The sequence below is a fragment of the Hemitrygon akajei genome, chromosome 16, assembly GCF_048418815.1.
Source record: "Hemitrygon akajei chromosome 16, sHemAka1.3, whole genome shotgun sequence".
Classification (NCBI taxonomy): Eukaryota; Metazoa; Chordata; class Chondrichthyes; order Myliobatiformes; family Dasyatidae; genus Hemitrygon; species Hemitrygon akajei.
In genome coordinates this window covers 16,336,668-16,351,496 of record NC_133139.1, presented here as the reverse complement: position 1 = coordinate 16,351,496, position 14,829 = coordinate 16,336,668, and the positions used below count along the sequence as shown (strand labels likewise).

Here is a 14,829-nt window from a genome sequence, read left to right as displayed (position 1 = left end):
CTGACCCAGCAAGTAGTATACTGCATGAAGAACATGTGGCCAAGAGTCATCTCTTTGACTGAGTGTTCAAGTTCTAGCAATACCCATGTGCAAATGTGGTGGTGGGCAAAAGAGGGGTCTGAGTCTTAATAAGTGAGGTACACCACAATGGATGTTGTGCCATTTGCTTAACAGTCTCAAACCCAACAAGTTTTCTGGGTCTTGGCTTACCCAAGTTTTAATAAAAACACAGGTTCTGGAATAACTAGAGCTATTTTCAAGAACTCCGCAACTCAGGTTCTCAGTATTATTTATACACTTATGCATTGTAAATTATTATTTTTATTTGCACATTGTCTTCTTTTGCATATTGGTTGTTTGCCAGTCTTTGCGAGTAGTTTTTCATTGATTCTATTGTACTTCTTTATTAGGTACTTAATAGAGGTCTTTCTGTGCTGTAGCCCATCCACTTCTAGGTTTGATGTATAGTGCATTCAGAGATGTGCTTCTGCATTCCACTGTTATAATGTGTAGTTATTTGAGTTACTGTTGTGTTTCTATCAGTTTGAACCAGTCTGGCCATTCTCCTCCGGCCTCTCTCATTAACAAGGCATTTTCACCCACAAAACTGATGGTCACTGAATGTTTTTGCACCATTTTCTGTAGACTCTATAGACTGTTGTTTGTGAAAATCCCATGAGATCAGCAGTTTCTGAGATACTCAAATCACCCTGTCTGGCTCCAATAATCATTCCGCAGTCAAAGTCACTTGGATCTCATTTTCCCCCATTCTGATGTTTGATCTAAACAACAACTGAACCTCTTAACCACTTCTGCATGCTCTTACACATTGCATTGCTGCCACCTGATTGGCTGATTAGATATTTGTATTAATGAGCAGGTGTACCTAATAAGCTAGCCATATTGTATGTACTTTGATGACAAACTTACTTTGAACTTTGAACATCCAGAATTCAGCAGTGCACCAACAGCACAACGAGCCACTAATCAAACTCTTAGAGAGATGATATTAAAGGGTAAAAGGAGCAAATCACAACAATAAGTTCTATACAGTAATGGGATAGAAATTAATCTAACTGAAAAGAAACTTTAATCTGCCAAAACAAAACAAAGTTCTGCATTGTTCTATTCAGCATGAGCTGCCCTACAGTCATACTCAAATGATGCAAACATTTCAATTTGGCAAACAAGCACAAGGTCAAAGTTGAACACCAGCATTTCCTAACTGAAGAATGTACCCACTGCTCCATCGATGGGAGAGGAAGGGACAAGCAGAATGAACATGCCATGGGAGCTGAAGTTAAATAAAGGCAGACTATGGATATCCTGACAAAGGTAGCTTTTAAAAGATTTTCACCATTCTCAAACACTTCCCATGCATTCTTATGGAGCACACAGTGAGAAATAACAATAGAACACTTCAGAAGCTGAGATTAACTCACAATATGAAAGTAGGGCAATGGCAGTTAATTTCAGGAAACTGGCAAGGCAAAATATGTTACTAGCAGGGAGTCCACTGGGAGTGAGTTACTGTTTCTAAGTGTAAATGGGTAAATCCTTATGCAAAAAAAAAATTAGGCTTTTCAACAGTAACTCTTATTAAAAGCGTCTCAGGCTACACAATGCAAATATTTAACTAATGGTTCAGAGGGATGGGCAAGGTTAAGGCAGATCATTACTTAAAGTGGAATATTTATTTGAATGAGCAATGATAAACTGAACCACACTGGAGAAGATGCTTTAGATCAGTTACACCCACCATACAATAACCATGCTTTAAATACATCTGTCAAGTGTTGTTGAAGCAGCTGCTTACAGCTGAGTGCAATTGATAATAAAATACATGTTTTAATGCACAGGAATGATATTCACCCTCAGATTAGAAACACTAATTGGGCACTGTGGTATCTGCACAATGCATTTCACTCCCAGTGAACGACACACAGGCATGCTTAGCCTGATCAGCCAAGGACACCTTTTGGTATTAGATCTGCAAAGACACGATTCCCCCGTTGAACTCCAGTAAACTGCAAGGGCGCCTGTCTAAGACCAGTCTCTATTGCACCAGTGATCTTTCCCACAGCACTCAGTGGCCTGGCGGAGCAGGGCTGACAAATTGCTTTGAATTTCTGCTCAGAATAGCATGGTTCCATTTTGATATACAGTGAGCTATGTGGTAAATAGCCAGTAGAGGAAAAACAACATATCGTTGATCTAGATTCGGATACAAATCCAGCACTTAAGAGCATTCAGGCTCTGAACATTACCTCAAAGTTCAAAATACCTTTATTATTGAAGTATGTTTAACCTATACAACCTTGAGATTCATCTCCTTACAGGCAGCCACAAAACAAAGAAACCCAATAGACCCATTAAAAAAAACAAAACCGTCAAACACCCAATATGCAGAAACAAAAAAACGTGAAATCAAAAAAAAAATGCAAATAGCATCCGAACTGAAGTTTACGAACACAGATACGAAGTCAGGCATCACAGCAGGAGCAGGACGTAACCTCAGTTCAGTGCAGAGCCAAGTTAACGTCAATTGAAATAATAAAAAACAACTGTATTTTTAAGTAGTCCAGGATGAACTAATTTGTTACTGTCAAATATTAAAAAGTGAAGATTATAGACCAGCAGATACTGAAATCTGCTTATTGATTACACTACAGTTTCATAAAATCTACTGAAAGAGATGGTTGGAGGAATAAATAATCTTACAAGAATTACTCCCAAATCCAAACAGTTGAGCATTTATTTCTTAAAATGAAGGAGCCTCCAAACGTATGAAGGAAAAGTAGTTTGCAGGATTCAATAAAGTTGAGCACTCTGAATAACAAACTATAACGTCTGCCCAAGCTCATCTACCAGTGAAATCCTTATCCACACATAGATTTGGAGACTTAAAAAAAAAATAAATCATGTACTGGAAAGGCCAAATGCTCATTCCTCACAGGTCTGGAGATAACAAGAAGCCTACTCCTTGACCTATAGTAATCCTCTTGTTCATAATTGATGCAAAAATCAAAGAGAATGGAGTTAATGAAAAATCCCTTATACATTCTAACGCACTTCTGACCACTTAGTCTCACCCAATGGAAATGAGATGCTGCTGCCTATTTTGTGACCTGCATCAATCCCTCTTCACTATTCACCTCTGTCTATCCCTTCCAAGTTGACTCCCAGGTAATCAACCCTCAGTTTTAAAATTTAATCTTCTTCTTGCTAAGCATTTCTGTGATACTGCCCACACCCAACTCCACAAGCCTAGAAATTATGAAGTCCTCTCACTTGCTATCATATTTAATCAAAATGCCTTCAGCTACTAAAACAGCCTATTGAAAAGTTTAGATCTTAGCTTCCACAAATCTCAACTTCAATTTTTGCCTAAGACTGCTTGACAGATTTTCCCACATTACAGGTGGTATACAAATATTACTTATTACTGTACAATATATGCAAATTCATTTCTTCATGAATAGCATGGATTGCACCTCACAAAAAAACTTAAGGGGCAAAATTGGATCCTTAAGCTGCAGTGCTATCATTTGCATTCAAGAAAACAAACTTTAGTGCTAATGCATCATCACAGTCAAATAAACGACCAGTGAGCTGACTTATTGCTGATCAGATCCAAATGTCTTCTGACAATAAATATTCCATTTAAACATTAAAACAGAATTCCTCAGCCAGTCTTATTAAGAGGCACAAGCTGCTCCAAATTCAGTATCAGATTGCACTCAGGACAGAATGAGTTGAAACATAAAATAATTGTGAAGGGGCTACTTGGTGTTTTGGTTGAAATTAGATTGAGTTTTACTTTGTTTGGCTCTGGATAGTATATAGATTAAAAGTGTTCCAATCCTCTACTTTAACATAGAACAGTACAGCACAGTACAGGCCCTGTGGCACACAATGTTGTGTGGACCTTTTAACCTACTCTAAGATCAAACTAACCCTTCCCTCCCACATACTCTTCCATTTTTCCTTCATCCATGTGCCTATCGAAGAATCTCTTAAAATGCCCCTAGTGCATCTACCTGTACTACTACCCCTGCCAGCACATTCCATGTATTTACCATTCTCTGTGTAAAAAAACTTACCGCTGACATTTTCCCTATATTTTCCTCTAATCACCTTAAAATCACATTCCCCTCATATTAGATAATTCCACCTGGGAAAAATCTCTGGCTGCTCACTCAATCAGTGACTTTTACCATCACATACACCTCTATCAAGTCACCTCTCATCCTCCTTTGCTTCAAAGAGAAAAGCTCTAGCTCTCTCAACCTACCCTCAACAAGGCATACTCTCCAATCCAGGCAGCATCCTGATAACACACACAAAATGCTGGTGGAACGCAGCAGGCCAGGCAGCATCTGAGTCCTGACAAAGGGTCTCTGCCCAAAACATAGACTGTGCTTCTTGCTATAGATGCTGCCTGGCCTGCTGTGTTCCACCAGCATTTTGTGTGTGTTGCTTGAATTTCCAGCATCTGCAGATTTCTTCGTGTTTGAGCATCCTGATAAATCTCCTTTACACATTCTCTAAAGCTTCCATATCCTTCCTATATGGAGGCAACCAGAATTGAACATGATACACCAAGTGTGGTCTGATCAGAGTTTTATAGACATTTCCTCATGGCTCTTGAAATCAGTCTCCTGACGAATGAAGGCCAAAACAATATACGCCTTCTTAAAAACCCTGTCAACGTGTGTGGCAACTTTGAAGGATCTATGGATGTGGATTCAAGATTCAAACTACATTTATTATCAAAGTATGCAGTATACAACCCTGAGATTCATCTTCTCACAGACAACCATGGAACAATGAAAGCCCTGTTTTCAAAGAAAAGCATCAACCCCGAACCACGCACGCAAAAAACAAATCGCGCAAATGGCGAAGAAAACAAACGAGAAACACAGAATACGAAACACAAAATCGAAAGAGTCCAGGCATATTTAGTTCAGTTCAACCTAACACTGTACCATCCGTCATCTAGACACCAGGACACCTCTGTTCAATGTTTATTGTCATTCAACTGTACACATGTACAGTATACAATGTTTCTCTGGGATCAAGGTGCAAAGCACTGTACATCTATCCACACTGTTAACAATCCTGTCATTAACCCTGCGCTCTGACTTCCAAAGTGTATCACTTCATACTTATCAGGGTTGAATTCACCTGCCACTTCTCGGTCACAATCCCTCTCTCACAAAAATGTTACAAATATTATAATTAGAGTAGTAATCCAGATGCTAGAAGTACAGTAACATTATTTTGTTAGTAATAAATCAGTGAAGTTAATCGTGGCCACACACTCGTTAGCTAACTTACCTTGCTTCGGTGATGTTGGCACTTGACCCTGTGCAAACGTCTAACTGGACATACTGTGTGCAGTCCACCAGTGACATATTGGGCTTGCACAACGCCAGAAAGCTTGGCCGGAGGCGCCCAACGGTGTATTTCGCAATGTCAGTCAATGATTGGCTCACTGCAGCACCAAACATGAAGGTTCCCACCACCTTGTACAAGGCAGCAACATAGTTGTTGAACTCCGATCGCGAATACAGGTGTTTTAAGCGAACCATAATTGCCTCGCCAACGGTAATCTACATAAAGAAAACGGACAGACAAGATACATGATCAAACAAAGTCCAGTTAGCATCCTCGGGCAGTTTCTCTTTACGCATATGCCGAGTTCTTCCAGTATTTTTTTTTTTTAAATTTTCATTTCAGATTCCAGCATCTGCAGCTTCATTTGTTTTTCACATATGTTGCAAAGCTGCACGCAGAATTTAACTGATGATAACATCTGGTTTTTTTAAAAAACTGTGCCAATTTTGCTTTTAGAACAGCAACTGTGAGCATTAGTATTAGGTTGGGCATCATTGAAATATATTCATTTTTGTGAGTAGGCTGTGCGTACATGATGCACCATCAATAACTCACGCTGAGACTTAGGAAGTGAGATATCGGCTTTTATTGACTGGAAGAATAAACAGCACTACATCCTGGGGAAAATGAGGGAGAGCAGCAGCCCACAGTCGCCTTTATACAGGGGGTCTGTGGGAGGAGCCACAGGAGCTGTCAGCAGGGGTCTGTGGGAGGAGCCACAGGAGCAGTCAGCAGGGGTCTGTGGGAGGAGCCACAGGAGCAGTCAGACAGGGGGTCTGTGGGAGGAGCCACAAGAGCAGTCAGCAGGGGGTCTGTGGGAGGAGCCACAGGAGCAGTCAGCAGGGGGTCTGTGGGAGGAGCCACAGGAGCAGTCAGCAGGGGGTCTGTGGGAGGAGCCACAGGAGCAGTCAGCAGGGTCTGTGGGAGGAGCCACAGGAGCAGTCAGCAGGGGGTCTGTGGGAGGAGCCACAGGAGCAGTCAGCAGGGGGTCTGTGGGAGGAGCCACAGGAGCAGTCAGCAGGGGTCTGTGGGAGGAGCCACAGGAGCTGTCAGCAGGGGGTCTGTGGGAGGAGCCACAGGAGCAGTCAGCAGGGTCTGTGGGAGGAGCCACAGGAGCAGTCAGACAGGTATATCTAGTTCACCGCAGTACACTATCAATCAGACCCTTTCCATTACCACTGTGCTACAAAGTGAGTCACTGGATTGACACGCCTCTCAGGTAGGTACATTGCCTACATGACACAGAGCCTGGTGTCAAACGTCAACCGACTGTATTACAAAAGGTGGCATTATTACTAAAAAAATATATGTTCCTGGCACAATGACAAATCCAGGTAGCCCTCTGTATTCTGACCATTCTGATAACAAAAGTCCTCTCTTCAGGAATTCACAAATTACAATCCAAAAATCTGAGATACAGAATAAAATGGTGGAAAATAAACTTAAAAAAAATACAAAATACAAGAGTAACAACAAATTTTGTCTGCCTGTATTTTATCAACTTGCATTCTTGACACACTGACAGATATTTTAAGCATAGTAGATTCAGTCCTCTGTCTTGCAGTCCAAACATCCTCCACCTGTCAGAAGATTTTCCATATAAATTGAAAGAGTCTGCAAGTTTAGGTGCAAGTTGTAAACTTCAGACCACCATTCTGTATTTTCAGTTACATCATTAAACTATTTTACCTATATTTGATATACATTTAAACATGTGTCAGTGCATTCAAACAGAAGTTTGGAAGGTGATGAGCATTTACAGCCGCTTGCATCTTCAAATATAGCTGTTGGCCATTTAAGGGATTTGCTTTGGAAACTGAGAAAACAATTTCATACGTGAACCATCAGCTACAGTACGCATTACTGTCGAGAGCAAAATATACCATAGGAACACATCTCTACTTGTAACACAAGTTTTAATGGGAAATTAGGTTTTACGTTATGGAAAACAGCAATACAGATGGTTTTCTAGGAACACAAATCCTTTGCAGCCCAGAGTTCACCTGTATTAGGTAGCAGTCCAACCAATTCCAATCCCATTAACTTCAGGGGAATGGCTCACAGAACTCAGTAGAACACAAATCGATACCATTGGGCTAAAAGGTATGGTGGAATCATCCCATTTTCCAAGATTGGCCGGCAACAGATTTCTATTTTAACATATACATTCTGGTGGTAGTCAGTTAAAGGCAAATTCTTTCACTCACAATGATGATGCAGGCTGGAATAATAACTGCTGCCATTGTCCAGTGTGAAATGGTGTCCCTTCTGTATGGATACTTGATACTGTCATCATTGCAGTAGAACCCTCGAATCTTTGGCTTAGCTTGCAGAGTCAATATGACAAATGGTAATGATGCTGCGAAAAAGGGAACAAAATTAAATGAATATCAAACAGAACTTGCAATATTCTGCATTCATACATTTTATTCATCACAAGAGGAGTATGCCGACACTGGCACCTCTTTGAGTCTGTGTATAATGTCCCATTATCCTCCCTGGTCTTAGATTGTGTACAAGTACAGTAACTTTGCATGAATTCAAAAACTTAGGATTGAGAAATGGTCACTTAGAGTCAAGCAACATCAAAGCTGAACAAGCTTGCTTTCCCAGGGACACTCAAATTACTTTAGGCATCAGCTTCAGCTCAATGGCAAACTTTAATCTACATTTATGCAAAACTCACTCCAATCTGAGTAGTCAAATTCATTCGCATAATTTTATTTTCTAGAATGGGTGTAGCAATATACAAGTTAAATCACTGGACTAGTATTCAGCAACCAGGACCACTGGTTCCTTGACTCAAGTTCAGATTCCACTTTACTAAAAGAGGAAATTTAAATCAAACAAGTAAAAAGAATCTGGAATTTGTACAAAAGCTAATCAGAGGTAATGTTGACCACAGACTAATTGGGTCATTTTTAGAAGCTTAGCCAATTCATTAAGAAAAGTAGCTCCTGACCAGCCCATGAACAACTCCTAATTAGGAATTCAGAATCAGAATCAGGTCTATTATCACAGCATATGTTATGAAATTTGTTTTGCAGCTGCAGTACAGTGCAATACATTAACATGCTACAAATTACAAAGTAGTAATATATAAAAATATTTGAAATTAAATACAGTGCAAAAAGAGAGCACAAATAGTGAGATGGTATTCAGAATAGGTTCATATATTTTAGAAGTCTGATGACCGAGGGGAAGAAATTGTTCCTAAAACATTGAGTGTGTCTTCATGATCCTATACCTCTTCTTTGATGGTAGTAATAGGAAGAGAGCATGTCCTGGTTGACATATCCAAAACAGTTATCATGTTTGATAACTACGCTCTAAAATAGCTGAGGAAGCCATGTAAGGATGGACAATAGATGTTGGCCTTCCAGGAACCATCTATGAATAAATGTTACAATTACTTTAGGATCTTCTCCCTCTCAACAATTGACTAGTCCAATTATAATGTCACTATCTCACAGTGGCTAGCAGTGGTTAAGCAATTTTGGTAAAATTCAGAGTTCCCTAATCAACAATATATACTGCTACCCACACACACACACAAAATCTAACTCAACTCTAATTCAGAATCTCTGAAATATGGCACATAATTTTATTGATATTTAAAGTGAGTGTCATTAATTAGACAGCGGCCATTTGATACAAACAATGTACCACAAATACCAAAGAGTTAATGAAAACATTATTTAAGTGATGTTTGGTGAGGGTTGAATATTAGTCAGATCACTAGGGGCAATTATGAGGGGCTGGCAAGGTAACAACTCTCCTAAAATATCCCTAGAAGTGCAATGACCCCTTAGTGCTGTATCACAGACATTTTTCTTCTTGATAATTATGTGCTTCTGATGTAGAAATGACAGTACAATCAACAAGATCCATCTGACTGTCAAGTTTGACTTTCTTTGAAATATATTTGTGACTTTTCTATCCATCATAATGAAGTGTAATGTGACCCAGAAGTAGAGAGATCACAAATAGGTCATTTCAATCCTAGGTTACCACCAAGAGGACCAGAGCCTTTTTGTGGCTTGGAGGCTTGCATGCCTCTGCAGTCTGGAGTCAGGGCCTAATGCTTTAACTCTTGGTAGGGTCATTTCTGCCAAGCAGGTCAAAGGGTAGAGGTCAGACTAAGAGAAGCCCACCGGTCCTCCAACATTGGAGGTTCAGCTTGGGGCTAACAACCCTGACTGGTCAAAGAAAACTGTTATGGAAACTGCAAAGAAATATTCTTTTACATCTGAGTGTGATGGTATTCCTGAGTCTCCCCCGGGACTTGCATAGCAGACTGTAGTGAAAACCGAGGGGAAGCTACTGGTACGATGAAGAAAGCCCTGAACTCCACCAAATGGCCAAGGACAATCAGAGATGGAGGAGCATCATTGTTGCCCAAAATGCCAGCAGATGTAATTGGCAGTAAGTAATCCCAGGATAGAATTGAAAGGAAGAGGGCAATAGGACTATGGGTCCTTCCCAGCTTATATACAGGCTGTACATAAGAGTGAGCATTTGGGAGACAAGGGAGATGGATTTTTGGCTGAGGCAAAACTACAGATATCACCTGATGTATAAAGTTGGTCTTTGGTCACTTTTCTGACTTCGCTGACTGTTTGGGCTACAAACAATTCAATTTTCCTGTAGATTGCTCACCTACAGAAATGGTATCAGTAAGATTGAAAGAGTGCACAGAAACCTTAAAAGGATAACATCGGGGCTTGAGGACCTGAGTTATAGGGAAAGGTTGAATAGGTTAGGACTTTTTTCCCCTGGAGCACAGGAAAGTGGGAGGGAGATTCGATTGAGGTATACAAAATTATGAGGGGTAAGAGATAGGGTAAATACAAGCAGGCTTTTTCCTAGATCTAGAAGTGATGGGTTAAGGGTGAAAAGTGAAATATTTAAGGGGAACCTGAGGGGGAACTTCTTCACTCAGGGGTTGGTGAGGGTGTGGAATGAACTGCCAGCATAAGTGGTGAATGTGGGCTCAATTTCAGCATTTCAGAGAAGTTTGGATAAGTACATTTGTGGGAGGAATATGGAGGGCTATCGTTTGGATGCAGGTCGATGGGACTGGGTTGAATAATAATTCAGTACGGACTAGACAGGGCGAAGGGTCTGTTTCTGTGCTGTAGTGTTCTATGACTCTAAGATATGAACAGAACTCTGCTGTAAACTGACGATGACTTAAATTGATTGAAAGGACAGAAATCAGTAGAGAAAACAGTACAAGCAGCTGTAATATAGCAGAGCGAGAACAAAAGGTCAAGTCAGTATTCAGTGTTATTTTCCCGTTTATACAATGCATTCTCTATTTTGTGAGACTAGGAAGTACTGCAAAGGGACAAGAGTAACAGTGAAATTAATTATATGGTAACAAACGAGCTTGAAATTGCCATACGACACTCGTTAACTTATGGTTCATAAACATATAACATGATAGCACAAATTCAGTGCGAGGGATCATTTGAGACAGAAAGGCATTAAGCCATTCAATCAGAATGGAGATTAGTTGCTCAATATCACAGATTCAGACTCCAAAACAAAATTCAGAAGGAACAAAACACACTCAGGATACAGGAAACACTGGTTGCATGAAGAAAGAAGTTTATCTTGGATCCCTTTCATGTTTCATACTGACAACATTTCAAAGCCTTTACATTTGCTGGAATGTTCTTCAAAGCCTCTTAAAAACAATCTACACTTGAACATGTTAAAGATCAACTGTTTTTTAAAATAGAAAATACTCTTGGCAGGGTAATATCAGGCCCCCATAGAAAAAAGCTCACCCAACAGTTTTGATTTGCATTTATGGTTTAACTTTGTTCTTAAAACAATAAAGTTACATGTTAGTTGTTCTGGCATTAGCTCAATGATACATTTCCCAGTCATGTATTCAATCCTTTTGTGGTCTTGGCCCTTCTCAAGACTGCAACCATCTCCAGCCCCATAATCCTCCTCAGCACCAACACTCCTTCACTTCTGGTCTCCTGTGCATTCCCTTCTATGTGTGATCCTTCAGCTAAATAAGCCACAAACTCAGTTTTTCTTCGACTTGTAACTCTGACTATCTCTCATGCACCTGAGGGCAGGTCCCTCTTTGACCAATCCTTTAGCTCTGGTATCTTCTCTTGTGCTTCAACAGTTAGAATGTTTCACTTTTATAAACTGTTATATAAAAAAACTCATTGAGGTTATTTGGCAAAATACAAGAGCTGGTGGGCTTGAAGATTTTTGTGGCTATTCTAAGAAGCAAGCTGGCTCCACATCTGGAATGCTACTCATGAACTTGTAGGTTAAGACTTCATGCAACATGCCTTTTTAACCCAAGAGCTGTACACTGCCAAGTCCAGCAGGACAGATAAATAGTTTAAGTGCACCAAGTTGCACAGAAGTTGGTGAATACTCAGCTAATCTAACAGAAGTACAAAGAGAACTGTGTGATGCAGCAAATCATAAACACGAGAAAGTCTGCAGATGCTTGAAATCCAATGCTCCAAACTCAAAATGCCGGAGGCACTCAGCCAATCAGGCAGCAATCACGGAAATGAACAAACAGTCGGCATTTTGGGTTATGACCCTTCTCCAGGAATGAGAAGGAAGGGGGAAGATACCAGAATAAAAAGGTGGGGGGAGTAGGAGGAGGACAGCTAAAATGTGACAGGTGAAGCCAAGAGGGTGGATAAAGAGCTGGAGAGGATGGAATCTGAAGGGAGTGGAGAGTGGACCGTAGGAGAAATGGGAGGATGAGAGAACCTGGGGGAAGTGACAGGCAATTGAGAAGAGGTAAAAGGCGAGAGTTGGGAATAGAGGAAGAGAAGAAGGGGCAAACTTTTTTTTAAATCAGAAGGAGAAATTCATATTCATGCCATCAGGTTGGAGGGTATCCAGACAGAATACAAGGTGTTGCTCCTCCACCCTGAGGGTGGCCTCATCTCGACACAAGAGGAAGCCATGGACTGACATGTCAGAATGGGCGTGTACATAACTGGACATAAAATGCAGCTGCAATCTCACATAAATGGCAGAGCAGGCTTGAGGTGTCATCGCACCCATTTCTATTACGATTTCTGCAAAAATAAAAGCGCATTACCAGAAATCCCAAGTAAACTTAGAAAACGCTAAAAAAAAATACCCAGTTGTTCAGACGGCATTTTGTGGAAAGGAACACAAAGTTGCTGCAATTTCTGATGAAACACTGTTAACTTGAAATGGTACCTCATTTTCTCTCTCCACAGTTACTCCTTGACATGCTGCGCATTTCCAGTTACAGTTCTAGTAATATTTATTTCACTTGTGCCAATCGGCATTCATAAATCATGCAGCAGAGCAGCTTATACACAAAATTAAACAAGAAATTCTGTAATGCTGGAAATCTTGAGCAACACACACACACAAAATACCAGAGGAACTCATCAAGTCAGGAGTCATCCGTGGAGAGTAAAGAGGCAACATTTTGGGCTGATTCATCCCACTTTATTATAGGTACCTCCCCATTCCTTTCCAATTCTGATAAAGAGTCTTGGCCTGAACTATTGACTCTTTATTCCCCTCCATTGATAAGTGCCCAACTTACTGAATTCTTCCAGAATTTTGTGTGTGTTTGCTCAGGCAAAAATACACGCTTTGAACTGAAGTCACTTTGAACACAAGCTCTCACAATCAGCAATGGAATCATTATTAGGTTTTGTAACTTCAAAACATTAAACTAATTAAAAGGAAGATATGGGAGCCCAAAATGCGGGTTTAACTTCGAGTTTACATTAAGCAAAGCACACTCATATCAGTGTGATGACATATGCAATTAATGTATTTTAACACAGAACCCATAATGAATTACTAAAATGAATAACAATGCTTAACAAACAATATATATAGTGCCTATGTATTCACCCCACCCTTTGAAATTTTCATGTTTTATTGTTTTACAACAACATTGAATCATAGTGGATTAAATTTGGCTTTTTTAACACCGATCTATAGAAAAAGACTGTTTCAAACTGAAAGCAGATCTCTACAAAGTGATCTAAATTAATTACAAATGCAAAATAATTAATTGCATAAGTATTCACCCCCTTCACATCAGTACTTAGTAGATGCAACTTTGGCAGCAATTACAGCCCGAGTCTGTGTGGATAGGTCTCTATCAGCTTTGCATACCTGGACACTGCAATTTTCCCACATTCTTTACAAAACTGCTCATGCTCTGTTAAATTGCATGGTGATTGTGAGTGAACAGCCCTTTCCAAGTCCAGCCACAAATTCTCAATTAGATTGAGATCTGGACTCTGTCTTGACCACTGTACGACATTAACTTTGTTGTTTTTAAGCCATTCCTCTGTAGCTTTGGCCTTATGCTTGAGGTCATTGTCTTGCTGGAAAACAAATCTCCCAAGTTCAAGTTCTCTTACAGAACTGCATCAGGTTTTCCTCCAGGATTTCCCTGTATTTCGCTGCATTCATTTTACACTCTACCTTCACAAGCCTTCCAGGGCCTGCTACAGCGAAGCATCCCCACAGCATGATGCAGCCACCACCGTGCTTCATGGTAGGGATGGTGTGTTTCTGATGATGATAGATAGATAGATAGATACTTTATTCATCCCCATGGGGAAATTCAACATTTTTTCCAATGTCCCATACACTTGTTGTAGCAAAAACTCATTACATACAAATAATTACAAATAATATGATATGCATCTAAATCACTAACTCAAAAAGCATTAATAATAGCTTTAAAAAAAGTTCTTAAGTCCTGGCAGTTGAATTGTAAAGCCTACACCAAACATATAGTGTTCAGTCTGATGACCGAAAAGCTCAATTGTAGTTTCATCAAACCATAGACCTCTCTTCTAGCTGACTTCAGAGTCTCCCACATGCCTTCTGGCAAACTCCAGCTAAAATTTCATTTGAGCGTTTTCAACAGTGGATTTCTCTTTGTCACTCTCCCATGAAGCTGTGACTGGTGAAGCACCCGGGCAACAGTTGTTGAGTACTCAGTCTCTTCCATCTCAGCCACTGAAGCTTGTGACTCCCCCAGAGTTGTCATAGGTCTCCTAGTGGCCTTCCTCACTTCTTCCCTTCTTGCACGGTCACTCAGTTTTTGAGGATGGCCTGCTCTAGGCAGATTTACAGCTGTGCCATATTCTTTCCATTTCTTGATGATTGACTTAGTGACTTGGAAATTTTCTTGTATCCACCTCCTGACTTATGCTTTTTAATAACCCTTTCGCGGAGTTGCTTGGAGTGTTCTTTTGTCTTCACAGTGTAGTTTTTGCCAGGATACTGACTACTGACTCACCAGTGGTTAGACCTTCCAGATACAAGTGCATTTTTAAAACACCTTGACTGCACACAGTTCTCCAAAACCTGATCTCTACTTAATTGTGTGACTTCCAAAAGAAACTGGATGCACCAGTGATG

The 14,829-nt window shown here is 40.3% G+C and overlaps 1 protein-coding gene across 3 annotated transcripts in view; it reads right to left on the bottom strand.

Moving 5' to 3' along the window:
* Positions 1 to 14,829, bottom strand: part of LOC140739782 (phospholipid phosphatase 2-like) — a 131,828-nt gene that overhangs the window by 27,551 nt on the left and 89,448 nt on the right. For all 3 annotated transcript variants that reach the window (XM_073068297.1, XM_073068296.1, XM_073068298.1), the window contains 2 exons: positions 7,608 to 7,759; positions 5,341 to 5,615 (listed from right to left, as the gene is read on the bottom strand). In XM_073068297.1, coding sequence (XP_072924398.1) covers positions 5,341 to 5,615; positions 7,608 to 7,759 — 427 coding nt within the window. The remainder of the gene's footprint in view (positions 1 to 5,340; positions 5,616 to 7,607; positions 7,760 to 14,829) is intronic.